This window comes from Glandiceps talaboti, chromosome 13 (genome assembly GCF_964340395.1).
Source record: "Glandiceps talaboti chromosome 13, keGlaTala1.1, whole genome shotgun sequence".
NCBI classification, from domain to species: Eukaryota; Metazoa; Hemichordata; class Enteropneusta; family Spengelidae; genus Glandiceps; species Glandiceps talaboti.
The window spans coordinates 22,779,317-22,806,934 of record NC_135561.1 but is presented as its reverse complement, the minus strand read 5'-3'; the positions used below and the strand labels follow the sequence as shown (position 1 = coordinate 22,806,934).

At 35.1% G+C, this 27,618-nt stretch overlaps 1 protein-coding gene and 1 long non-coding RNA gene across 2 annotated transcripts in view; both read left to right on the top strand.

The window, feature by feature from the left end:
- Window positions 1-6,098: 6,098 nt before the first annotated feature.
- On the top strand, window positions 6,099-10,831 carry LOC144444488 (uncharacterized). The gene is made up of 3 exons (XR_013481843.1): window positions 6,099-6,201; window positions 9,562-9,645; window positions 10,744-10,831. It is a non-coding gene; the product is annotated as an uncharacterized LOC144444488 (long non-coding RNA).
- A 3,683-nt stretch (window positions 10,832-14,514) lies between these two features.
- The window catches only part of LOC144444413 (arylsulfatase B-like), a 30,578-nt gene continuing 17,474 nt past the window's right edge, over window positions 14,515-27,618 (top strand). Inside the window, exons 1-8 of the mRNA XM_078133825.1 lie at window positions 14,515-14,557; window positions 15,481-15,531; window positions 16,903-17,014; window positions 19,744-19,795; window positions 20,291-20,394; window positions 20,947-21,062; window positions 24,920-25,017; window positions 25,529-25,665. Of these exons, the coding sequence (XP_077989951.1) occupies window positions 14,515-14,557; window positions 15,481-15,531; window positions 16,903-17,014; window positions 19,744-19,795; window positions 20,291-20,394; window positions 20,947-21,062; window positions 24,920-25,017; window positions 25,529-25,665 (713 nt within the window). The remainder of the gene's footprint in view (window positions 14,558-15,480; window positions 15,532-16,902; window positions 17,015-19,743; window positions 19,796-20,290; window positions 20,395-20,946; window positions 21,063-24,919; window positions 25,018-25,528; window positions 25,666-27,618) is intronic.

The following is a 27,618-nucleotide window of genomic DNA, read 5'->3' as shown; positions in this document are numbered from 1 at the left end:
AGTAATTGTATCTAGGCTTCCCGACCGTGTGAGGTCTAATTGATTAATGAGATAGTAATACGAGCTACGCCATGTAATTATATGTAATTAAGTGAATGTTGTAAGTGTCACTGTAAGTGATAAATCACAACTTTTAATGAATTCAGCTATAGTAGAAAAGGGTATTTTCAAAACTGTTTATCTCTGAATTAAATTAACTGTAGTTCATAAACACTTCCTAAATAAGGAAAAGAATTGAAGTTTACTGTAAACATGTTATTTACTAACCATATTTGTATTACGGAATGAAGCTTTGAATTTGAATAAAATGTGAATGTAGGGTGTATGCGGAAAAGCCAACGGATACGAGTAGAGATCTTGTGGGGCAGAGGAGAGCAACACGTCCTTACTTACGGTAACTGATGCGCCGTAGTAGGAATACTACGGAGAACTAATTGATTCAATCTAGTCTGAACTGCTGTAAGTGAAGGAAAACGCTGGGAAAACGGATCCAAAGCTCTCGTATTGTTGGTTTAAGCATACATCTTCTTCACCAAAAGTAATATTTTGAGTGCTTGTGAGTTTATCCACTGAATACGTGTCCTGAGATTCTGGTACCTCTGAGATTGACTGTGTGCGTCTGAGATTACAACTTGAATTTGGTCAATAGCTATCACCACCAAAGACAAGTCGGTAACACTACTTTACAACGTTTTTGTTATTTGTTCTGTATGCAGTTCTCCCTCTATGTTCTGTAGAAATATCAGGGCCGTAGCCTGACCAAATTGCCGGGGGGGGGGGGGGGGGCAGAACTTTGTCTTGGTGCAATCACGCATTTAAAATTTAGAAAGGTGGCTAATTTACACAAATTTGCATATAATTTACAAAATATATTGAAAATAAGACAGCGTAGGAGGCCATTTAGAGGCATAAAATATCAACCATAGACATAATTTAAAGTCTTACATTGCTTGAATATGGTAATAAAATACTAGAATTGAAACAATTATGTTATGCATTACATATTATCTGGAAGTGTATTTTGTTGTGGCAAAGCCGAAAGATATTTTGCGGATGTGCACTTAGTAAATGACTTCTCCTGAAGTTTAATTTGGTTCCAAAAAATCCGAATAAAGAGCAAAACTTTTCAAGACTTTCAGACTTTTGATGGCCCAATGACTGCTCAGCCCACTCCCATTCAATTCTTTCAGCCCACTCCCATTCCAATTCAATTCTTTTTAGTGCACATTGGATATGCAACAGCTTAATTTAATCTCAATTCATGCTTGTATGCATCATCAGAGCCGAGTAAACCACTGTATAAGATATATAATTTGGAATAGACTCAAATATATATTGTTACATGTACTATTCAGAAAATATAAAGAGATATCCTTAATTTTGAAACAAATGCGAAGCCCGCATGAGGATATATTGCCCATCACCAGAAAACAATATATGGGTAGGTTGAACAGCTTTTTCATTTTTTCTGGCCTAATGTCGCATCTTTCAAAGTAGTTGCCGAAAAGATGTCACATTCAAAGTAAAAACAAAATTGGATGGTGCTTTCTCAAATAAGTAACACAACAAAATAATCATTTTCTTTACCCAACTCCCAAAACTTTTATGGCCTCGTTTATGTCGGAACCCAAGGTGAGCTCAGTAAATTCTCCTTGTCATTATCATTATAATGGAAATTGAAGTTTGGATTTTGATGTCGAAGGTACAGCTTTGTTTACAAATTCAGGGCCATTCTTTCCATAGCAAATTGTCGCTTCAAAATGAATTGCGGAATAACGCTAGTGTCAGTGTGCAATGAGATTATGCGTACCTAGTTTAATACTTTTTAGGGCCACCAAGTATTCCAAAAGAGATCTGAGATCGAGCGCATCTTCGGAGTCACTGCAGGCAGCATAGCAGGCGACCTCACGTTGAACGACTTTTTCCGTCTTTTTTTTGAGTTTCACTCGCTGACATTATAATTGCGACTTGCTATCTTCAAATGAAGGAGACTTTCAAGACAACTGTTACTCGCGGAAAATGCACAGTGCATGTGCGCACTTCTTTTGTACTTTCCCGCACAAGGAATTTTTTAATTTGCTGCAAAAAGTTACATTTTCTAACGGGACACATTTTTATTCAAAGTTAAGCCAGCGTACAATAGAGATATAAGATACATATTAGCGAGGAGTCAGTGTACAGTCACTTTTGACTTTAGTGAACCAACAATTTAAATCGCGCATGCTAGGAATCGTCACGTAAATAACGATTTTAATAACATCGCTATTCAAAAAGTTGCTTTTTTTCTTTCTTTTTTCCAAAATCTCGGGGGGGGGGGGGGGGCAGCTGCCCCCTTGCCCCCCGCAGGCTACGGTACTGAATATCATGTTAAAAGTGAATGAATCGTTATTAAAGGCATTTCATGAGTGCTCATTAATTTCCCACTTTGCAATGGTGTCAAAATGAGATAGTATGTTTATTTTATAATATAATAAATGAGATAGACGTAATCATCAAGTTGGCATGTGACTACTTATTCCCATCAATAAAGGTTATTTGTGTATGAGAATTACCAAAAAATGTAGAAGGGTACATTCCATGTTGTTTACGTTGAGGATTTGAATGTTAGATTTTCTTTGAGTACTAAAAACGTGGAATGATAATTAATAATGCAATAAAATTTGATTTAAGATACTATTTTCTGGTGGGTTGGTGGTTGGGGTTGGATGGTACATTAAAATGTGTCTCTGCTGTTACTTTCAACCTTTATTCATGACTGACCAAGAGGAAGTTCGTTGCGTAATCGAATGTAAGAGTGCCTTCACGCTGAATAACTAAACTAAATATGCATATATTCATATTGTTCCTTTGAAATATTATAAAAGATATTCTTCAGATACTGAATTTATCATCTTTATTTTATACTACATTGTCCTTTATTCTGTTTTATTTTAGAATTTCCATGAAATAACGCAATCAAATGTAACAGCGGAGAACACGTCTATTCATGTTGTTCTCTTGAATTGACATGTAACTCCAACCAAATAGCTATACTTATTGTTCGTATCCTCTTCAGTAAAAGTTGAGTTTAGTGTATGTTCAACCCACTGTATCTTTCACTATAGTCCACCATTTTAGTTCACTATACGAACAGTCATATTTGACCATGTCTTTCTACCGGGGTAAATCTTTAGCAGAGGATGTGTAAATGTGGTGAGTATAAGACGAAGTGACACATTTGACTTAATAATTCACCCCGGTGACCTCTCCCCTGGGGCTGTGAAGTCAAAAGTGTCACTTTGTCTTGTACTACCCCTTGACAGAGATGGTAGTTAGGTGGGGCACGGGTAGGGTAAAGGTGGGTAAACTTGACTTTTCGTATAGTAAACCTCAACTGAATCTCTTCTTTCATGCCAGTAAAATCAATTTAATACTAGACAATAGTTTTAATCAGGTCTACCACTCAAGTAGTTGTTTTGTCAACTATTTTTGTGCTTGTTACTACGTCTACTCAAATAAAACCTACCAAAGAGTACACATTCATTCTCATTCAGGCTACTAGCCTACCATCCACATACACCACCACACGATCTAGGTTAGTGTAATCTGTTCACCTTATGAGATTCGCCAAGTTTTATTACAAAAGGGCGATGGATATATTCACTTGTTTCAAAGATGGTAGACTGCAATTTGCTAGTTAAATTTCAGTAATTGTACGTGTATTAATGTCGTACAGCGATGTAGTTTTAGTGGAGATTCGACTAACCCTGGGCTTCGCATCGTTGTTTCATAGCTGACCCCACGGGCTACCTGTTCCGAATATATGCATGAACCCTTTATTGTTTCGATACTGAGAGGTATGACATGCAAAAATATACATGTACTAGTATACAATGATATTTTCTCTATTTTATCGATTAAGTAATATATCTATTGAGATCAGAAGTGCATATTTTTAATCAGCTCACACATCCATATAACACCAGAGGATGAGTGCATCCTTAAGTGTGCATGCTTAAGATCTAGCCTAATTACTGAAAATCACTAATTATGCAAATAGCTCATTAAAATTACGCTATGTGGTATTATCAAACTTTATGACACATGCACTTTGTTATCATTAATGTATGTACTTAATTACATTGAATTTAAAGAGTGCATTCTTATGATATAGCCTAATTACATCAGTGTGTGGATAAACATTTAAAAAAAAAACTGTACAGTTGTGCTACAATGCCATTGGTGCTATTTTTATTTATAGATTTGGAAAAAACAAATTTAAGATATACACACGTCATTATATTTATACAATGTATTCAAACAGTCATAGATTTGTATAAGAGGTCACTTGGTAGACTGAAGTTCACTTGTAGAAACCATATAGTATATATATACAGCCTGATGTCACCATTGAATGACCTAGATTTTGACTTTACAGATGTTTACTGATGCTATTGGCATGGTCTTATTACTAGGCACATATGTATGTCCTTTTAAAATTTTATCCACTTGCCTAACCATCCCTGTTGTTATCTTTTCAATATATATCCCCATTTGGAAGTTGCTATGGGTGCGGCCTTGTTGCTAGGGCCAGGCATATTAGAGGTTCTCATCTTGATGGATCTTGACCGAAACGTGGTATTCTATAACACAGGTGAAGTCGACGAGTGATTATCGAAATATATACCCAAAGTGTTTATGTTTGGAAATTAACAATGCTTCAATTCCACTTAGATACATCAAAATGCACCCAACTCATTTCTCCTGCACTTCCCTTTCTCTTTCCATATTTAAATACAATCTCTCATCTTTATAATAATTATTATATAATCTCCATCATTATAGCGAACACCCCTGGTGATACTTTGACAATGAAGTATGTGATGGATATTATATAATCTCCCCTAAGTAGTTGACAGAAACCTTAACTCCCAACTGAAAATACTAGTATGCCCATCCATTGAAAACTTGTGTCAACTTAACTTCAGGTAAGGATTTACAGCCTCGTTGGTTGCATCAGACATATTCCCAACGACTCGCCATCTCCATCTACTCCACAATCCCCTCCCCATGGCTATGTCAAAACTAGACCTCCTGCTCGGCTAAACCCTTTCATAACAGTGAATGAATTATTTGATACCAGAGTGGGTTTGAAAGAAAAGCATCACTACTTTTCGAGGGTCACGTGGCCACTTACGGTGAACCAGAAGGACAGCTTGGTCTTACAATACAAGGCATAGATAATTGAAACTAAACAAAGTTTATTCGTAAAATTCAACCAAGGCTGTGACCCCGAAGAGACAAAAATTACAATTTACACGCAAAAAAGTGTACATACTAGAAGACCAAAGCACTGATTACCATAGACCCTCCGAGGGTACATGTAACAAACAAACAAACAAACAAACAAACAAACAAACAAACAACAAAAACTGCCAGAGTATCGTAAATATCGATTTGATTAATGATTCAGTTTAATATATAAATACAATTATACACTAAATTTAAAATACCAGACGGTTTATCATAGAGACTCTTTTATTACGCTTGGTAAAGGCTTCTTGAAATGTTGTTGTGGGTGAATGGCATTCATTGGTGCCTACCTGGGGGTAATAATTCGAACTGAGAATGCAGAGTGTGGGAGAGGTCATTGCCATAGCTTTATGTTACACAGGTATAAGGAGGGGTATATGTATATGTATATTATTTATAAATATTGTGTACAACACAGGTATAAGGAGGGGTATATGTATATTATTCATAAATATTGTGTACAACACAGGTATAAGGAGGGGTGTATGTATATTATTCATAAATATTGTGTACAACACAGGTATAAGGAGGGGTGTATGTATATTATTCATAAATATTGTGTACAACAGTGTTTACTTGTAGTGGCAATCATTCCTAAAATGTTGTTTATGAAATTGGTATTGTGATTGTTTCTTTACAGCATTACACAAAGGGATTTGAATCCATTAAAAGAGTTTATGACTATAGGCGTTCTCTATTACAGGTACGTTGCCACACTGATTTAGTGTCATGGACACATTGCCACAACCTTATATTGTAAGGTCAGTGTATAGGCATACATTAACGCACTGACACAAATACATATGAATTAGCAAACACTTCAACCCGGAGTACGCGGTCTTTAGTCAAAAGTTGGTAAACTATATATCCGACTTTCACATGTAACTTCATCCATGATAGTTCCGACAGGTGAGTCGTGTTTCCAGCTACCTATTGCAGTCAGTCACTAGACAGCCTCTGCCATACTATATTTTACATTTAAACAGTAGAGGCCAACACATTTGGAAAAGTCGACACCATATAACTGAACCGTTACTGTGTTGTATTGTATTGTAATGTAAGTTGTAACAACAATTATTATTACGTGTATGAATATACACCACCTATCCAATCTGAAGTCGTCTCGAAAACTATACTTTATTGAATCTGCGTTGTTGCTACTTCACATGAATAGTAAGGCACATTTTAATTTAAACAACGTTAACATATCAAATTCTACAGAGTCCGGGCGAGAAAACCTTGGTCTTTTTCATGCACCGGTAACTGGTCTATTCACCACCAACAATGAATGAAGGTGAACAAAAGACATCGTTCTCACTATATATTTTACTTATGTTGAATTCCTACTATAGACTTAGATGTAAACATTATCTCGATGTTTTACCAGATTTTGTAAGTTCAAGCTGTTTGGTTCAATTGATTTAGATTTTTTAGTGTTCGTTTTTCATCAAAAAGTTGTAAAAAGAGTTGCATCAAAATTGTCTACGATCGAACTAGAACTAGAAACACTTCGTCTTTTATTTGCCAATGATGTCTACTTTTTACTTACAGTCCATAACCATCAACTGAGTAGGTTTTTTGCTTTCATTGAATTCATGGTATATAATCTAATCAGTGATGGTCTTTGTATTCCAAGGTCTATACGTCATTTCTTAAATATAATACAATTGTAAATGGAAATATATTCTCCTGTCAGCTGTAAGGGGTATCTAGATTTTACTTCCAGGTGGAGGCCGGATGATTTTTCATTTTCCTTGTATATTTTTTATGCCCCCCCCCCCAGGAAATCGTGGGAAAAATGATATCCCCCGTTGAGAGTACTTAGTTTTTCCCCCATGTATACATTCATACACATGCACACACAACATGTGTGTGTGTATGTTTATATGTAATACAAACAACATTTAGACACAAAGAACATTTTATTGTAAACATGACGACTTCCCTTGTAAAAATACTTTTTTATGACTTTAAAAAAACAAAAATTCAACATTTACCCTAATATGTGCAACTACGTTAAAATACAAATGATTTCCATGTATCCAGTGTAAATCATGATAACAACTAAGAAGATTACTATCTCCATGCACAATAACAACTAAGAAGATTACTATCTCCATGCACAATAACAACTAAGAAGATTACCATCTCCATACACAATAACAACTAAGAACTTGAGATTACTATCTCCATGCACAATAACAACTAAGAAGATTACCATCTCCATGCATAATAACAACTAAGAAGATTACCATCTCCATACACAATAACAAATAAGAAGATTACCATCTCCATGCACAATAACAACTAAGAAGATTACCATCTCCATACACAATAACAACTAAGAAGATTACTATCTCCATGCACAATAACAACTAAGAAGATTACCATCTCCATACACAATAACAAATAAGAAGATTACCATCTCCATGCACAATAACAACTAAGAAGATTACCATCTCCATGCACAATAACAACTAAGAAGATTACCATCTCCATGCATAATAACAACTAAGAAGATTACCATCTCCATGCATAATAACAACTAAGAAGATTACCATCTCCATGCACAATAACAACTAAGAAGATTACCATCTCCATGCACAATAACAACTAAGAAGATTACCATCTCCATGCATAATAACAACTAAGAAGATTACCATCTCCATGCATAATAACAACTAAGAACTTGAGATTACTATCTCCATGCACAATAACAACTAAGAACTTGAGATTACTATCTCCATGCACAATAACAACTAAGAAGATTACCATCTCCATGCACAATAACAACTAAGAAGATTACCATCTCCATGCATAATAACAACTAAGAACTTGAGATTACTATCTCCATGCACAATCAAACTAATGACGATATCTTTCGTGTTAGGGAACTACATGTATGCAGGTGTACTTCTTGATTTATGTATTGAGTACAATTTGTTCTACTCCCAGAATTCATTGAATATTCAGCTTGTCTACAAAACCTGTATAAATATGGACATTTTTTCATTGTTGAAATGAATTTCATGAATTCACTGATCAACTGATATACCTTTACAGACTGTATTGAAAAGTTGAATACTGGTAATTTCAATGCACTTTGGGAGTAGAAAAAGAAACTGCAGTCATTGCTCAGAATGGCGATACTTAAAATGATTAAAAAAATAGAGATATTGTCCATTTCAGATCAATCACTGGGTTCTTGAAATTTGTCACTGATTTTTGTCACCAATTTATCAGTAAACTAAACTTTCGACATGCTTCAGGGGGAGACCAGAAATTGAAGAAAATATAGAGCAATTATACAAAAAAGTGGTCTTTAACTTGTGTACAAGCTGTGGGCAATCAGCTATTAAAATGAAAGTCTGTTTTGCCAAAGTGAATATTAATTATTAGACTGAAGTTTGTGTACACACAGTACAGCCCAAGGACCAAAACTGATACTTTGGAAAACTACATGAACTTGGATAATATATCAGAATAGCAGAGGGTTTGTCAAATTCAATAAAATATCAAACACAGTATCTTGTAAACATAGGGTTTCTTGTTCATTTTCTAACTTAAATGTCACACCACTCTCTTACTTTCCCTGTAAATTAGTATACAGGTACGGACGATAATAGTTTACCAACTGAATTTGATGCAGAAAAAAATATTGTTTTTCAGTACAAATTTGGCATATATCGTAAAATAAAGTGACGTACATATGTCCCATATGATATGTCATCCTTGTGCAAAGTTTGATTAAAATTTGGATATTGCAGAAATAGCTTTTTACGGACTGACGGACTGACGGACTGACGGACTGACGGACGCACAGATTCAACTGTAATAGCCCCTCGCCATTTCGGGGAACCAAAAAACTCACAAAAGAACAAGTTCGATCAAATAATATATCAATAATATTATTTGCATAATGCAGAAGACTAGTTCCAGTCTGTCTCTATTTCAGTTCCCTTAAGCTACTGTATATTCCTAGATATTTCATAGCCCTTCTTCTGAGCAAAGTTGTTTTCATTGACCTTCTGCATAATTTCCTAGGAGTGTGTTTTGTTTCCTCCAGTCATTACAAACTCGTATTCACACTTATGTCTGTATATGATGAGTCGCAGATACAGAAATACAGTTGTAATGATTACCTTACTTCTCATGTTATGTATTTGATAAATTGTAGTGTTGGCATTTATACTAATCAAATTGGCTACCTTTTCTTGACCTCACGCTTCTTCTTAATATTCAAAATACATTTCTTTCTTTTTTGGATAGAATTGTGACAGATACAATACAACAAGTTACATTATAAGTGATAGAATGGCAAGTAGACATGAAAAAAGGAAATCATTTATCAAGGTAAGAAGTATGATAACATATAGCACGGGATACTATTCTGCCATCTATGAATTTTTTTACACCCACCAACCCATCCATCCATGCCTCTATGTATGTATCTATCTATTATGTAGCTATCTGTCTGTCTGTCTGTCTGTCTGTCTGTCTGTCTGTCTGTCTGTCTGTCTGTCTGTCTGTCTGTCTGTCTGTCTGTCTGTCTGTCTGTCATTCCGTCCGTCCGTCCGTCCATCCATCCATCCATCCATCTGTAGTACTGACAGACAGACAGACAGACAGACAGACAGACACACACACACAGACAGTCAGACAGGCATCTCTCTGTCCGTCCGTACGCCGACCATATGCTTTCATTAATCGTCTATTACGTACAAATTCTAACATATCGTCTATTCTAAGACCAAATGCTTTCATTAATCGTCTATTACGTACAAATTCTAACATATCGTCTATTCTAAGACCAAATGCTTTCATTAATCGTCTATTACGTACAAATTCTAACATATCGTCTACTCTAAGACCAAATGCTTTCATTAATCGTCTATTACGTACAAATTGTAAGCATTTTTAAACAGTGAAAACACGTCAAAAATAACTACATTAAAACTCTCCAATAAAAAAGAAGCAGTTTTTGCAAATTATTGTACCTACAAACACCGCGGCCGTGACTGAATCGTTGGGGTTGGGATGGGAACCGGAATATGTCGAGAAACCGTTGGTCGCGCTAGCACCTGCAGTAAAAGTTTGAGGCGTGACTTCCTTAACTAGATCGTACACAACAAAAATTGACTTTCATTGATTTCAGTTAGTGTTCATTTGTGGAAGTAACTTGTATGGTACAATGTACTTTCATTGATTTCAATTAGTGTTCATTTGTGGAAGTAACTTGTATGGTACAATGTACTTTCATTGACCCGGGCAATAACTCAATTAATCAATTTGAAATCAAAATCACGTCGTAAACTAATGTTTGACAGAATGGCAAGAAATGTAACATACTTTGATATTGGCATATAACAATGATACGATGAGCATTGTAAAACAAAGGCTCAATACTATCAAGTCATTTAATATTCACCTCGTAATCGTTTTACTTTCCAGCTCATTGGTCTAATTGGCGTCATAGCTTTGTTAATCCTGACGGTGACTGCTATTGCATTGATGTTAACACTGTCAACATGGGAAAAGGGTATGTTCTATCATATGGTATATATTAGATTTATAGAGAAATCGTCTTTCACCACGTTTGTGTGAATGAATAGACAATAAATAGACAATATCTGGAATTTGGGAATATTCCCGTTCCTGAGTTTTACAGGCTAAAATTTGATAAACTGTGGGCAAGTCGGGGACGGATATGATATGTGGAATGACTTGCTGTAAATAAATTCCAGGACACCAGGTATATAATTAAAAATCAGACTTTTATTAACTATATAAAAAAAGAATATATATATATACTCGGAGTTTCACGCATTGTGCGATCATCATCATTTCACAATGCGTGAAACTCCGAGTTACAACCAAGAAAGAGTTCCAGTACTACCAAAACTATATATATATATATGCCGGCAAAATTCCTACTAGTCTTAGTCTTAGTCTTAGTCTTAGTCTGTTAATTTTAATCTTAATCTAGTACTTATCTGACTGTGCTGTGAATTATCAAATGAACTCAGTATCCGAACGCGGGTGCACACAATGAAACGATTTGCAGTCACACAACAACTGGTACAACTGGCTCGAACCGAAGATTCCACAGGCTGCAGAACTGTCTTCAGATGCACAATACTGCTACCACTGTCCGTTACTTGCACACTTGAACCTGGGCTCTGCTCCCACTGTAGAATTTGGTCTGCTTCCAGCTTGCTTGCCTCAGCTTCCCTCGCTTGTCTTGCCTCACCTCGCCTTCCTTGCCTTGCCTTGCCCCCAAGCACTAGCTCAAACTCTAGTCTACCATATCTACTCTGCTGCTGACTCTGCTCCAACCTTAACCATAAAACTAACACTTTGAACAGTTTCTATCAGAAAACATGTGCTCATACAGCATGTCATTCACAGCCAAAAACTCAGTCTCCATTGGCTAATGTGTATGATGACGTACTCAGTCATTGAGGTTATTGGCTAAAAGTTAAATCAAAGCCATGCCTGACCTAGTAACATACATCTGTCTTGTGGTGTCCTTGAAGTTGACAACTATTAATGATTCCGGATACAAAATATTATAGTTGTATGTATTTCTTCCGGATGCAATGGTTATCAGATCCCTGGGATAGTGCGTGGGATAGTCCCCAACCTGTCAATTCCAACTAGGTGATGACAAGTCCACACAAAGTTAGTGAAATGTAATAAATGCACTAGTTTCACACATTAGGTAGAGCAATAATATTGCTACCGTTATGTGACAATGGTCAGCCGACTCTACCAACGATGACATGATTAGATGGCGAGATCAATAGTTCAGTGTAGGATAAAAAAGTAAATTCCTTTAGTGGGGGGGGGGGGGGTGTGTGACCCACTTTACAGTTCTCATCCTACACAATCAATTTTACTTTTAAAGAAATCTGTTTTGTACCTCTAAATACAAATAATTATAGAAAATATCGTCAAATCAAGATATGGAAGAAAAATTTATCTTTGTATGCCACTAAAATACATTACAATGTCAATAAAAAAAGCTATTTTTTCTTCATTACTTACTGGCTTTGCATTCATAGCACGCTGATCTGAAATTGATTGTGCTTTCCGAGACAATTTTCAATTTTTGGCCGATTTAGTTAAGGGGGAGGGTGGGTGGAGGGTAGGGGGTCTGAGAAGCCTAAGTATAAGAATTTAGTTTTTATCGTACATTGAACTATTAATCTCACCCGTAACTGTATTGATGTATATGAGTATGTATTAAATAGCAGCATCTTTATGTCTAAATATAGACATTACACAGATACAAACTATACATATATCATATCCACTGAAAATAGACAGGACACAGATACAAACTATACATATATCCACTGAAAATAGACATTACACAGATACAAACTATACATATATCATATCCACTGAATATAGACATTACACAGATACAAACTATACATATATCATATCCACTGAAAATAGACATTACACAGATACAAACTATACATATATCATATCCACTGAAAATAGACATTACACAGATACAAACTATACATATATCATATCCACTGAAAATAGACATTACACAGATACAAACCATACATATATCATATCCACTGAAAATAGACATTACACAGATACAAACTATACATATATCATATCCACTGAAAATAGACATTACACAGATACAAACTATACATATATCATATCCACTGAAAATAGACATTACACAGATACAAACTATACATATATCATATCCACTGAATATAGACATTACACAGATACAAACTATACATATATCATATCCACTGAAAATAGACATTACACAGATACAAACTATACATATATCATATCCACTGAAAATAGACATTACACAGATACAAACTATACATATATCATTTCCACTGAAAATAGACATTACACAGATACAAACTATACATATATCATATCCACTGAAAATAGACATTACACAGATACAAACTATACATATATCATATCCACTGAAAATAGACATTACACAGATACAAACTATACATATATCATATCCACTGAAAATAGACATTACACAGATACAAACTATACATATATCATATCCACTGAAAATAGATATTACACAGATACAAACTATACATATATCATATCAACTGAAAATAGACAGGACACAGATACAAACTATACATATATCATATCCACTGAAAATAGACATTACACAGATACAAACTATACATATATCATATCCACTGCAAATAGACATTACACAGATACAAACTATACATATATCATATCCACTGAAAATAGACATTACACAGATACAAACTATACATATATCATATCCACTGAAAATAGACATTACACAGATACAAACTATACATATATCATATCCACTGAAAATAGACAGGACACAGATACAAACTATACATATATCATATCCACTGAAAATAGACAGGACACAAATACAAACTATACATATATCATATCCACTGAAAATAGACATTACACAGATACAAACTATACATATATCATATCCACTGAAAATAGACAGGACACAGATACAAACTATACATATATCATATCAACTGAATATAGACAGGACAAAGATACAAACTATATATATATCATATCCACTGAAAATAGACAGGACACAGATACAAACTATACATATATCATATCCACTGAAAATAGACAGGACACAGATACAAACTATTACTTTAAAATACCGACGTTTCATAGAATACAATAATACACAGCAGTCTTTCCATCTTGCTTGACTATACATGAACATTATGTCTGAATGGTGTGAATGGTGTCTGCTGCAGTTAACATTATGTATGAATGGTGTGTGCTACAGTTAACATTATGTCTGAATGGTGCCTGCTACAGTTAACATTATGTCTGAATGGTGTCTGCTACAGTTAACATTATGTCTGAATGGTGTCTGCTACAGTTAACGTTATGTCTGAATGGTGTCTGCTACAGTTAACGTTATGTCTGAATGGTGTGTGCTACAGTTAACATTATGTCTGAATGGTGTCTGCTACAGTTAACATTATGTCTGAATGGTGTCTGCTACAGTTAACATTATGTCTGAATGGTGTCTGCTACAGTTAGCATTATGTCTGAATGGTGTCTGCTGCAGTTAACATTATGTCTGAATGGTGTGTGCTACAGTTAACATTATGTCTGAATGGTGTGTGCTACAGTTAACATTATGTCTGAATGGTGTCTGCTACAGTTAACATTATGTCTGAATGGTGTCTGCTACAGTTAGCATTATGTCTGAATGGTGTGTACTACAGTTAATGTTATGTCTGAATGGTGCGTGCTACAGTTAACATTATGTCTGAATGGTGCCTGCTACAGTTAACATTATGTCTGAATGGTGCCTGCTACAGTTAACATTATGTCTGAATGGTGCCTGCTACAGTTAACATTATGTCTGAATGGTGTGTACTACAGTTAACATTATGTCTGAATGGTGTCTGCTACAGTTAACATTATGTCTGAATGGTGTCTGCTACAGTTAACATTATGTCTGAATGGTGTCTGCTACAGTTAGCATTATGTCTGAATGGTGTCTGCTGCAGTTAACATTATGTCTGAATGGTGTCTGCTACAGTTAACGTTATGTCTGAATGGTGTCTGCTACAGTTAACATTATGTCTGAATGGTGTGTGCTACAGTTAACATTATGTCTGAATGGTGTGTGCTACAGTTAACATTATGTCTGAATGGTGTCTGCTACAGTTAACATTATGTCTGAATGGTGTGTGCTACAGTTAGCATTATGTCTGAATGGTGTCTGCTGCAGTTAACATTATATCTGAATGGTGTCTGCTACAGTTAGCATTATGTGTGAATGGTGTCTGCTACAGTTAACATTATGTCTGAATGGTGTGTGCTACAGTTAGCATTATATCTGAATGGTGTCTGCTGCAGTTAACATTATGTCTGAATGGTGTCTGCTACAGTTAGCATTATGTGTGAATGGTGTCTGCTACAGTTAACATTATGTCTGAGTGGTGTCTGCTACAGTTAACATTATGTCTAAATGGTGTCTGCTACAGTTAACATTATGTCTGAATGGTGTCTGCTACAGTTAACATTATGTCTGAATGCTACATATTAATCTTGGCTTAAGGGACCTTCAATTTAAATGTTTTGTCAAACTTCTTGATGAATTTACACGATTTTTTTTTTCACACACAGAAAAGGATAAAGGACCAACGCATATAATATACCTACTTGCTGATGATTTAGGTAAGACTTTGTGTCAGGCTCCCCTAGTTTCTAATTTAGGTACGAATTTGTGATAGGCTCCCCTAGTTACTAATTTTAGGTAAGATTTTGTGTTAGGCTCCCCTAATTACTGATTTCGGTAAGACTTTTGTGTTACGCTCCGCTTGTTACTGATTTTGGTAAGACTTTGTGTTACGCTCCGCTTGTTACTGATTTAGGTAAGACTTTGTGTTAGGCTCCCCTAGTTACTGATTTAGGTAAGACTTTGTGTTAGGCTCCGCTAGTTACTGATTTCGGTAAGACTTTGTGTTAGGCCCCGCTTGTTACTGATTTAGGTAAGACTTTTTGTTACGCCCCGCTTGTTACTGATTTAGGTAAGATTTTGTGTTAGGCTCCCCTAGTTACTGATTTAGGTAAGACGTTGTGTTAGGCTCCCCTAGTTACTGATTTAGGTAAGACTTTGTGTTACGCCCCGCTTGTTACTGATTTAGGTAAGACTTTGTGTTAGGCCCCGCTTGTTACTGATTTAGGTAAGACTTTTTGTTACGCCCCGCTTGTTACTGATTTAGGTAAGACTTTGTGATAGGCTCCCCTATAGTTACTGATTTAGGTAAGACTTTGTGTTAGGCTCCCCGAGTTACTGATTTAGGTAAGACTTTGTGTTAGGCTCCCATAGTTACTGATTTAGGTAAGACTTTGTGTTAGGCTCCCCTAGTTACTGATTTAGGTAAGACTTTGTATTAGGCTCCCATAGTTACTGATTTAGGTAAGACTTTGTGTTAGGCTCCCATAGTTACTGATTTAGGTAAGACTTTGTGTTAGGCTCCCATAGTTACTGATTTAGGTAAGACTTTGTGTTAGGCTCCCCTAGTTACTGATTTAGGTAAGACTTTGTGATAGGCTCCCATAGTTACTGATTTAGGTAAGACTTTGTGATAGGCTCCCCTAGTTACTGATTCAGGTAAGACTTTGTGATAGGCTCCCATAGTTACTGATTTAGGTAAGACTTTGTATTAGGCTCCCCGAGTTACTGATTTAGGTAAGACTTTGTGTTAGGCTCCCCTAGTTACTGATTTAGGTAAGACTTTGTGTTAGGCTCCCCTAGTTACTGATTTAGGTAAGACGTTGTGTTAGGCTCCCCTAGTTACTGATTTAGGTAAAACACTATGTTAGACCATAGGGCGAAGGAGTGACAATATTTGAGAATCTGCTGTGAGCCTTTTATGGATGAACTTAATCCATAAAAGACGCACCATGAACAGTTAGTGAATTAACCGATGAAGTCATCGGTGATAATTAACCTAACATATGTCGGTTAAATTTTAACTTATCGTGTACACTAAGACCATATCCTCTCATTAATCAACTAATTACTTTATTTTGAATTCACAGGATATAACGACGTTGGTTGGCATGACAACACCATACTAACTCCCCGTCTTTCTGAGCTGGCTGAAAGTGGTGTGAAATTTGGCAACTTGTATACCATGCCTGCATGCAGTCCGTAAGTCTTTCTTTTTACAGGGGAGGGGGCACTTCTTCTTTTTTACAAATCAGCTCTCGGGAGGGCCGTATTTAGAAAATGGGATAAGGGGGAGGGTATTATTTTACTTTGACTCACTGTATCGTCCAACATTATCATTGCGTTATTTTGGGTTTTTGTCATTCCATCGCTGCTACCGGTTCCAAATCTCATTGCTGCCATTCGGGTTAAAGTTAGGATTATGGTTAGGGTTAGGTACCCATGATATCAGCCTATATGGTTAGGGTTAGGTACCCATGATATCAGCCTATATGGTTAGGGTTAGGTACCCATGATATCAACCTATATGGTTAGGGTTAGGTACCCATGATATCAGCCTATATGGTTAGGGTTAGGTACCCATGATATCAACCTATATCAAATTGTTGCTGACAACCAATATAATGAATCGTCAGTTGTGGTGTGGTGTGAGGTGAGGAGAGGAGTGGGTCTCACAGGTGTAAAACGGGAAGAGTTGGGTAAGATACTATGGATAATGTTGTGGAGATCATGACATCAATCCCAACACTGTCAGGAGTGTGACAGTCTAATCACAGGGAGTTGTGGGCTTCAGCTCAGCCAATAAGATCCAAACACAGGTATTATGCAGTATCTTCACATACATCCACATGGCGGTAGTAGTGGGAAATAACCAATGCCTCAACATTGGTGGCAGCGGTGGGATTAGAACCTTACTAATGATTCTGGGATTCGTGTCCTTTTACACTTCTGACAGCATTTTAACCCATATTTTGAACCACTTTAGTAGGGGTTTCATATTTTAGAGAAAGCAAGTTGAGGGAGGGCTACTTTTTAGTAAGACAGAATCAGGAGAGACTCACATTGTCCGCCCCTGATTTTCCTCCCGGCCCCTCTTGTAATTACTGAAAGCTCCCTTACATTAAACTATGTCTGGATTGAAATGTATCATGATGCAAAATACATTAGCAACATAAATATTTAGACACTATGTTGAAATCCAAACCCCTACCCTCAACCAGTCATAACCCACATCGACGCTGTATTACCAATGGTTCCATCCATCAGTCTGTCAGTTTGCTGCCATTTCTCTGACACGCAATACCAAAACATTTCATTTCAAAGATTACATACCATAGGACCATATTGACATAGTATTTTTTCATGACATTATCAAATGTGAAAAATGACTACCATATTTGTAGTTTTAAAATCACCATTTACTGCATAACCAGAACATTGTATTGATACTCTATTCAGCTGCTTGCTCTTTACATTATACAGGTGCAAGATTTCTCATAAGACCTTGGTCTTCACACCTGACTTGGAATTTAGGCCAAAAAAAAAAATCTGGTTCTGGTCAGGGTAAACTTTCTAAAGTGGTGCGACGACGCGCGTTTTTTTTTTTCCTAATTTTTTTTTTTTTGCAAATTAGTAAATACACATTTTTGACACTTTACATGCTCTCGGAAGATGTCATACAACTCTGGAAGTTGGCACTGTTGTATGGCAAGTTTTGTACGATGCGGATCAATCATCCATCAGGGCATCACTAGTCACATTTACAAATTTATCTTATCGCCCAGTGATTTGCAGTTATAATCCCATCCAAGATAATAATGAGTCTTGCCTTGCAACCACTGTATAATTAATGTCATTGTGCAACTTGTAACGTTAAATAACGAGAAATAGGTCTGTCCAACGGACGTAGAGGAGGCAGTGTTTTCTTTCGAGCACCGTCCATCATCAGTCTGATACGCAGTCTGTATACGCTACGATGTTCGACACGTCTTTCCATCTCATCGCAGATAGAAAGACGTGTCGAACATCGTAGCGCATACATCCAGAGCTAACTGCTTACGCTACAGGAAAATCTTTGTATTCAGAAGGCAGAACGAACCGATCACCAGAACTAAGAACACCTCGAAAGTCAGCTGAATTGATATCAACATTTCGATTGCTCACGACGTACTCAAACTTCAGACATTTTCGAAACATGTGAGCGGTTTACCACCTAGCACAGTGAACACACTATTTCCCGTGATTCCCATCAACCACGCTCATCGTACATATTGCGTACACATATCGTACGGGGGGGGGGGGGGGGGTTATGGGTATGCAACAGTACTAGAAGAAATGGGTACCCGTTACCAAATAGAAGTGCGCCATCACACGAGTTAATTTTTTTCCGCTAGCCTTGCATACAGTGTTGATCGACGGGGAATTGTAAATAATAAGGAACGGGAAAGCAAAATATTATCGGAAAAAAAGGATCGACGCGGGGGTATTCAGGGCACGCGCGCGCTGACCAGAACCAGACATATTTTTTTTTGGCCTTATGGTCGATCATCAATTAGAATCAAGTCATTTCTTACATAGCGTAGACACTATCGTGGTTTTCATAAGTGTGATTAATTTATTTCAAATTTTGTGAGATTTGTTTTGGGTATGGATAGGGTATTTTTGTTGATGCTGACCTTCTTTGGGTTGTTTTTGCATAGAAATGTTTAACAATAAGATAGAGTAAATGGTAACATTTTGAAAAGCGTGTATGCCACTTAATGTAATATATTGGAACAGCCAGGTTTACGCGTGAGTGTGCGTGCGCGCGCGCGCGTGTGTACTTGTGTAGGTAAGAACGTATGCATGTATGTATGTATGTATGTATGTATGTATGTATGTATGTATGTATGTATGTATGTATGTATGCACTAATGTTGTTTCATTGTCAGGTCCCGTGCAGCCTTAAATACAGGAAGATATTCATCTAACATTGGAGCACAGGTATTTACTAGTTGTTCTTCAAATGTTTATAAGTGCCACACAAGAAAATTAAGTACGCATATTGTTCGTACGATTATGAAATTATCTTGAGAAATGTCAATAACTAGTATGTTTGTACAAAACATTGCTGAGAGAGACAGTCACTGATACAATAGATAGGCAGACCGGCCGGCCAGCGGACAGACGGACGGACATACATACGTACGTACGTACACACGCACGCACGCAAACACACACACACACACACACACACACACACACACACACACACACACACATACATACATACATACATACATACATACATACATACATACATACATACATACATACATACATACACACACCTCCTTAATTTCTTTATATAACATGAATTAGTGTAATGCAAGTGGCAATGAGTGTAGAAAGCATTATAATATGAATGTGTATGAAGCATATCTATCAAATTTACTTTGACGTTGGCAATAAGACATACATGTATTTCCTGGCCAACAGCATTACACCTACTTGGCTGATCGTCCCCATGGAGTTCCAACTTACTACCAGATATTGCCACAAAAGTTGAAAGATGCAGGTTATGCAACATATGGCGTTGGCAAGTAAGTTTTACCAAGTGACACATTTCTGCCTATTATTTACCCAAATCAGTTAAAGTCAAATCTATTTTCAAAACTGTTGATATGTAAACGGGTACAGCCACTGTGCTACGCGACATCAGTCAGGATTATTAAATCAAATCACATAAGATTTCCAACAGCAAGAGTTGAGTCCTTTGAATACTTTAACCTTTGAATGCACGAATTACTCAAAATTCCTTACTTAATGGGACTATTGCAGTAATACATATTTTAATGTATTTACTGACTTTCTATTCTGTTTGGCTTTATTTTAGTCATCGCTAGTTTTTGTTTCTGTTCCTTTTATAATTACCATTATTTGTTTATTACTGTACAAACATTTAGTCAATGTTCAGTACCATTTTATGTCACAACCAAACATTGGTAATATTGAATAAAACAAACACATGTTATATTACGTCATGATGACATCGTAGTTGGGTTCAATCGCCATTATATAACGATTATATCGAGTGATGAGATACAAAATTAAAAATAATTGATCTTTGTATTGAATTATATCTTTCACTTTAGATGGCATATGGGATTTTGTAATTCCTCGTACATGCCTACAAATCGTGGCTTTGACCATTTCTTTGGTTTCTTTAATGATGGTATCCTATACTATGAACACACCAACAGCGAACAAGGTAGAACCATTCACAACTTCTTTGTCCTGTATATTTAGTAATTTTGAATTTGCATATAAAGTAAAACTTGTGGAGGAGATTACACAAATCATTTGGATGGAGTAGTCACTATTATGCAAATAACATACCAATTTGACAAACTTTAGTTCAAACAAGATTGACAGACCAACGGGACCAAATTCATTTACACATATAATAATTGCATAATCATATTTTGTAAAAGTGTTTATCATCACACAAACGTCATAATTACTACTTTACAATACTTGGACCCAATTATTCATGTAATACATTATCATATGTGCATAGTTTTCTACATTATCATATGTGCATAGTTTTCTACATTATCATATGTGCATAGTTTTCTACATTATCATATGTGCATAGTTTTCTACATTATCATATGTGCATAGTTTTCTACATTATCATATGTGCATAGTTTTCTACATTATCATATGTGCATAGTTTTCTACATTATCATATGTGCATAGTTTTCTACATTATCATATGTGCATAGTTTTCTACATTATCATATGTGCATAGTTTTCTACATTATCATATGTGCATAGTTTTCTACATTTGTCATATAATAACGAGACATATTGCACTAAAGCTAATTATTAACAATCTTATAATCAGTTAGTAATACTTCAACCCAATCCTAATAAGATTGTATTTGTTGGTTTGTTATAGATCCTGGCTACCCTGGTTTAATGGAAGGTATCGATTTACACGATGATTTGACACCAGCTAAAGGAGAAGGCATAGATAACGTGTATTCTACAGTAGGTGCATGTTAGCATTACACCTAGAATAGAATCTTGTGTATTTGATAAAGTGATTCAAGAAAATTACTGACATAATACCTCGCCAAAACTGTTACAGTGTAAAATTAAAGCCAACTCATTATTTCCATGACATTATACCGTCACTTGCCATGATTTCTGTGACATTACACTATCACTAATTGCCATGATTTCTATGACATTACACTCTCTCCTGCCATGATTTCTGTGACATTACACTCTCACTTGCCATGATTTCTATGACATTACACTCTCTCCTGCCATGATTTCTATGACATTACACTCTCTCCTGCCATGATTTCTAAGACATTACACTCTCTCCTGCCATGATTTCTATGACATTACACTCTCACTTGCCATGATTTCCATGACATTACACTCTCACTTGCCATGATTTCTATGTCATTACACTCTCTCCTGCCATGATTTCTATGACATTACACTCTCTCCTGCCATGATTTCTATGACATTACACTCTCACTTGCCATGATTTCCTTGACATTACACTCTCTCCTGCCATGATTTCTATGACATTACACTCTCTCATGCCATAATTACCATAACATTACACTCTCCATAAATAAATGAGAAATATGTGACAAATTGCACACTGATATTACAAAGAGAGATTCAAATTTGGAAAAAAGTGCCTTCCTAAGAAGATGTAAATGGTTATTTTGGTGTATTCTGGTTAACTTCACTAAACATATCTAAAATCCAAGGTATGAAAGAATGCTGCATTTCGGCTGTAAAAGCGTGACATACTCTGAATGCTTTCCGTAAGGGTTGCTGTTCCTATATCTTTTCATATTATCAACCTAGCTATATACTAATTTGTAAGGATGTAATAAGTCGTTTACTCAGAGTTTCATGCTTTGAGCGATCGTCAGACGACGAGTGTATATATATATATATATATATATATATATATATATATATATATATATATATATATATATATATATATATACTCATTTAAGTAAAAGTGTCTCACTGGAGAGAACAGTGATCGATGCAATATTAGTAGCAGAGCATTATAGACTTAATTCATATATATACACACATTTCCATTGCAGGAGCTCTTCCAGGCTAAAGTAATCGAATACATACGAAATCACAATTCTTCTAAACCCATGTATCTGTATGTAGCCCACCAGCAGCCCCATGCACCTCGTGTGGTAAGTGTATGGTATGGTATGGTATGGTATGGTATGGTATGGTATGGCAACTGTATGTTACGGTCACTACAAATCACAATCTCATCAGTCTAGAGCACACAATAAATTGTAGTATCTATTTCACATAGTAGGTATGAACACTTCCATTTTTGTGTGACATACAAACTAAATTGTTTTGGACCCATCGATGTTTTCCTATATGTATCCTAGCTTCAAAACAGGCTTTGTTCTATTAACTAACAATATCAATACATACATATCACCATAAATGAAGGCCGTAATCTCTTGCCAAACTTTGTCTGTGACATCGTAATACACAAAGCCAATAAGGAAATGCCTGCCACGATAAACTTTGATATTTAAAAGAAACAACGCGTGCTGGATGGATGTGAATTATGTAAGTAGACACGTAATAAAATCGTTCTGTATCCATTCCGATGGATGTGAATTATATAAGTAGACACGTAATAAAATCGTTCTGTATCCATTCCGATGGATGTGAATTATATAAGTAGACACGTAATAAAATCGTTCTGTATCCATTATATATGTAGACACGTAATAAAATCGTTCTGTATCCATTATATATGTAGACACGTAATAAAATCGTTCTGTATCCATTATAGAGCAATATATCACCGAACAAATGATTAAATCAAGGTCATTAAAACTTATGCAATTTGTGTGCAGCAACATGAAGTTCAAAATGAGAATTTGTCAAGCCTACTTTCGTGGGTTTGGTAAACCAGGAAGAAACACTCGTCTTGTAGAAATACTTATTATATAAGGTAGGGAAAGCAAAATACAGTTTCTCTTGTTGTTTAATTTGTTGAAATCTAGTCATAACAAAACAAAAGCAGAAATGAAGCATTTATTGTGAAACAACCGATATATTATTGTAGTATTTCATATTTTAACAATTTAGGTTCCACAAGAATGGGAAGATATATATCTACACATGGAAGATGACAATCGTAGAAGGTTATCAGGTTTGAATTTTGATTTTGTTTGTAAAATATTGAAGTCGGGGTTTTCATATTATAGGGTCATTTATATACAAGTGAGACTGGTTTCATCTTATGGATAAATCATTTGATAATATTTGGATTAATTCTTTTGCATAAGAAAAAACAATTTTGGTGTTTTTTTTAGACATAATATAACTGTTTTAAATTTGATCATTGTATCAAACTACCGACGACACCGGTATTTTATTTCTTTGATGGTTATGTAGTTATACATGTACACATACCGACACGGATATACATGTATACATATATACCTATATATATATAGATAGATAGATAAATAGACACACACACACACACACACACACACACACATACATACATACATACATACATACATACATACATACATACATACATACATACATACATACATACAAACACACACACACACAAACACATACATACATACATACATACATACATACATACATACATACATACATACATACATACACACACATACACACACATACATACATACATACATACATACATACATACATACATACATACATACACACACATACACATACATACATACATACATACATACATACATACATACATACATACATACATACATACATACATACATGTACATACATACATACATACATACATACATACATACATACATACATACATACATACATACATACCTGTACATACATACATACATACATACCTGTACATACATACATACATACATACATACATACATACATACATACATACATACATACATACATACATACATACATACATACATACATACAACGCTTTCAAGCTGCAATCAAAGACAAATCTTTGATCGTTTGCATATTTTTATTTTATATTCCAAGGTCAGCTTACGCTCATGGATTCTATGGCCGGAGAGATCTTTGATGAACTAAAGGCTGTCGGAATGTACAATGATTCTCTCATTATCTTTCACTCAGATGTAAGTAATCTTGTTGTCACAGTAATCTAAACCATGCATACTGTGGTCACTCCGGGGTCACTGCATCATCTAACTCTATTGAGCATCCATATATTACTATCAGCAGGACAAACAGAGTATTGATATGTCTAAGCCTTAGTTAACAGTCAAGGTTGCCTTACTTTTCAACGTTTGTATGATTTTACCTATCGAGAACTCTGCATAATCTTAACATTAGATAACGTAAATGAAACAATGGGTGGAGTTTGGACTAGGAATACTTTATTTATGAACTTTGGGTAGACAAATGAGCCATGACGTCATTAATCCGTCATCTATCACAACACTAGTTTTTACTATGTGTATGATAAGTGTACACACAAAGGTTGATAAATGTTTGGACTTATGGCCTTTATATGTATGATGTATTGAAACCGTGCTTACCCAATAGTCAATCAGAGGAGAGAAGACAACTTTATAAATTGATTCACAAGTTACTGTATTTGATATCACATGTGTTATGTTTTTACAGAATGGTGGAAGTGTTCGTTCAGGTTCTAGTAACTGGCCCTATAGAGGTGATAAGGGAACGTTTTTTGAAGGTGGAATAAAAGCCGCTGGTTTCATTGCTGGGAAAGGTATCAAGAAAACCGGCTATACGAATAACAAGTGAGTAAACTTGTATGTATGTATTAAGTTCTATGTGGACATATTCTCAATATGTAATACGTGCTACTAGGAGGTCACCCCATCATCTTCACCTCCCTTCTCAAATCACTCACAGCATCGAATTGTAAGAAATACTTGATATCAACTGAAAGTATTCTTGTCAGTTTAGATAGCTTTCACATGAGAAAAATGAATACAAATCACCCTAATTTACATATTATTATAATGTAACAATATTCTTTTACCTGACATCTAAAGAAGGAAACCCTATCTTTAAGATATATTCTGTATGGGTAACGCTGTGTATCACAAATTTTCTTGTGGTGTCTGTTTGCATAAAGTTGCATATTTGGCATTATCATGAAGTATTTTCTCTTTATTATCACACTTATCCCCAAAACTCTGGTTAACACTTTTGAATTCCATGCATCTGAACAACCCTGTTTGCATATTATTCCATATGTTATTTTTCCTTCATTATCATTATCATTATCATTATCATTATCATTGTCATTGTCATTGCTCTTGTCATTGTTATCATTATCGTAACTAACATTGCTCTTGTCATTATCGTTATCATTATCATTGTCATTATCATTGTCATTGTCATTGTCGTTACCATTGTTATTGTTATTGCCATTGTCATCATTGACATCATTGCCATTGTTATTGTCATTGTCATTGTTATTGTAATTATCATATCATTATCATTGTTATCATTATCATTGCCATTATCATTGTTGCTGTTCTTGTCCTTGTCATTATCATTATCATTATTGTCATTATCATTAGTTATTCTTGCCATTGTCATTATCATTGACATTGTTATTGTCATTGTCATTGTTAATGTCATTATCATTGTTTATATCATTGTCATTATCAATGTCATTGTTAGTTATTGCCATTGTCACTATCATTGATATCATTATCATTATCATTGTTATTGTAATTATCATTGTCATTATGATTATAATTATTGAAAATGCCATTATCATTGTTATTTACATTGTCATTATCATTATCATTATTATTGTCATTATCATTGTCATTGTCAGTGTAATTATTGTAATTGTCATTATCATTGTTGTTATTGTCATTGTCAATGTCATTGTCATTATCATATCATTGTCATTGTCATTGATATTGTTATTATAGTTATCATTGCCATTGTTATTGCCATTGTCATTATCATTGACATCATCATCATTATCATTGTTATTGTCATTATCATTGTTATTATCATCATTATCACATCACTATCATTATCTTTGTCATTGTCATTATCATTGTCATTATTATTGTCATCGTTTTCATTGTCATTGTTATTATCATTATAATTGTTGTTGTTCTTGTCCTTGTCATTATCATTGTCATTGCTCTTGTCATTATCGTTATCGTTATTGTCATTATCATCATTGTTATTATTTCCATTGTCATTATCATTGACATTGTCATTGTTACTGCCATTGTCATTGTTAATGTTATTATCATATTGTTATCATTTTTATTGTCATTGTCATTATCATTATCATGGTTATTGTCGGTCATTGTCATTATCATTGTCATTGGCATTCTCATTATCATTGTTTTTGTCACTGTCATTATCGTTGACATTATTGTCAATGTCATTGTCATTATCATATGATTGTCATTGTCATTGATATTGTTATTATAACTATCATTGTCATTCTTATTGCTATTGCCATTATCATTATCATTGTCATTATCGTTGTCATTGTCATTATCACTGTTGGTGCCATTGTCATTATCATTGACATCGTTATCATTATCTTTATCATTATTATTGTCATTATAAATAATTATCACATCATTATCATTATCTTTGTCATTGTCATTATAATTGTCATTATCATTTTCATTATCATTGTTATTGTCATTGTTAATATTATTGTCATTGTCAGTATCTTTGTTATTGCTATTGTTAGTCATTGT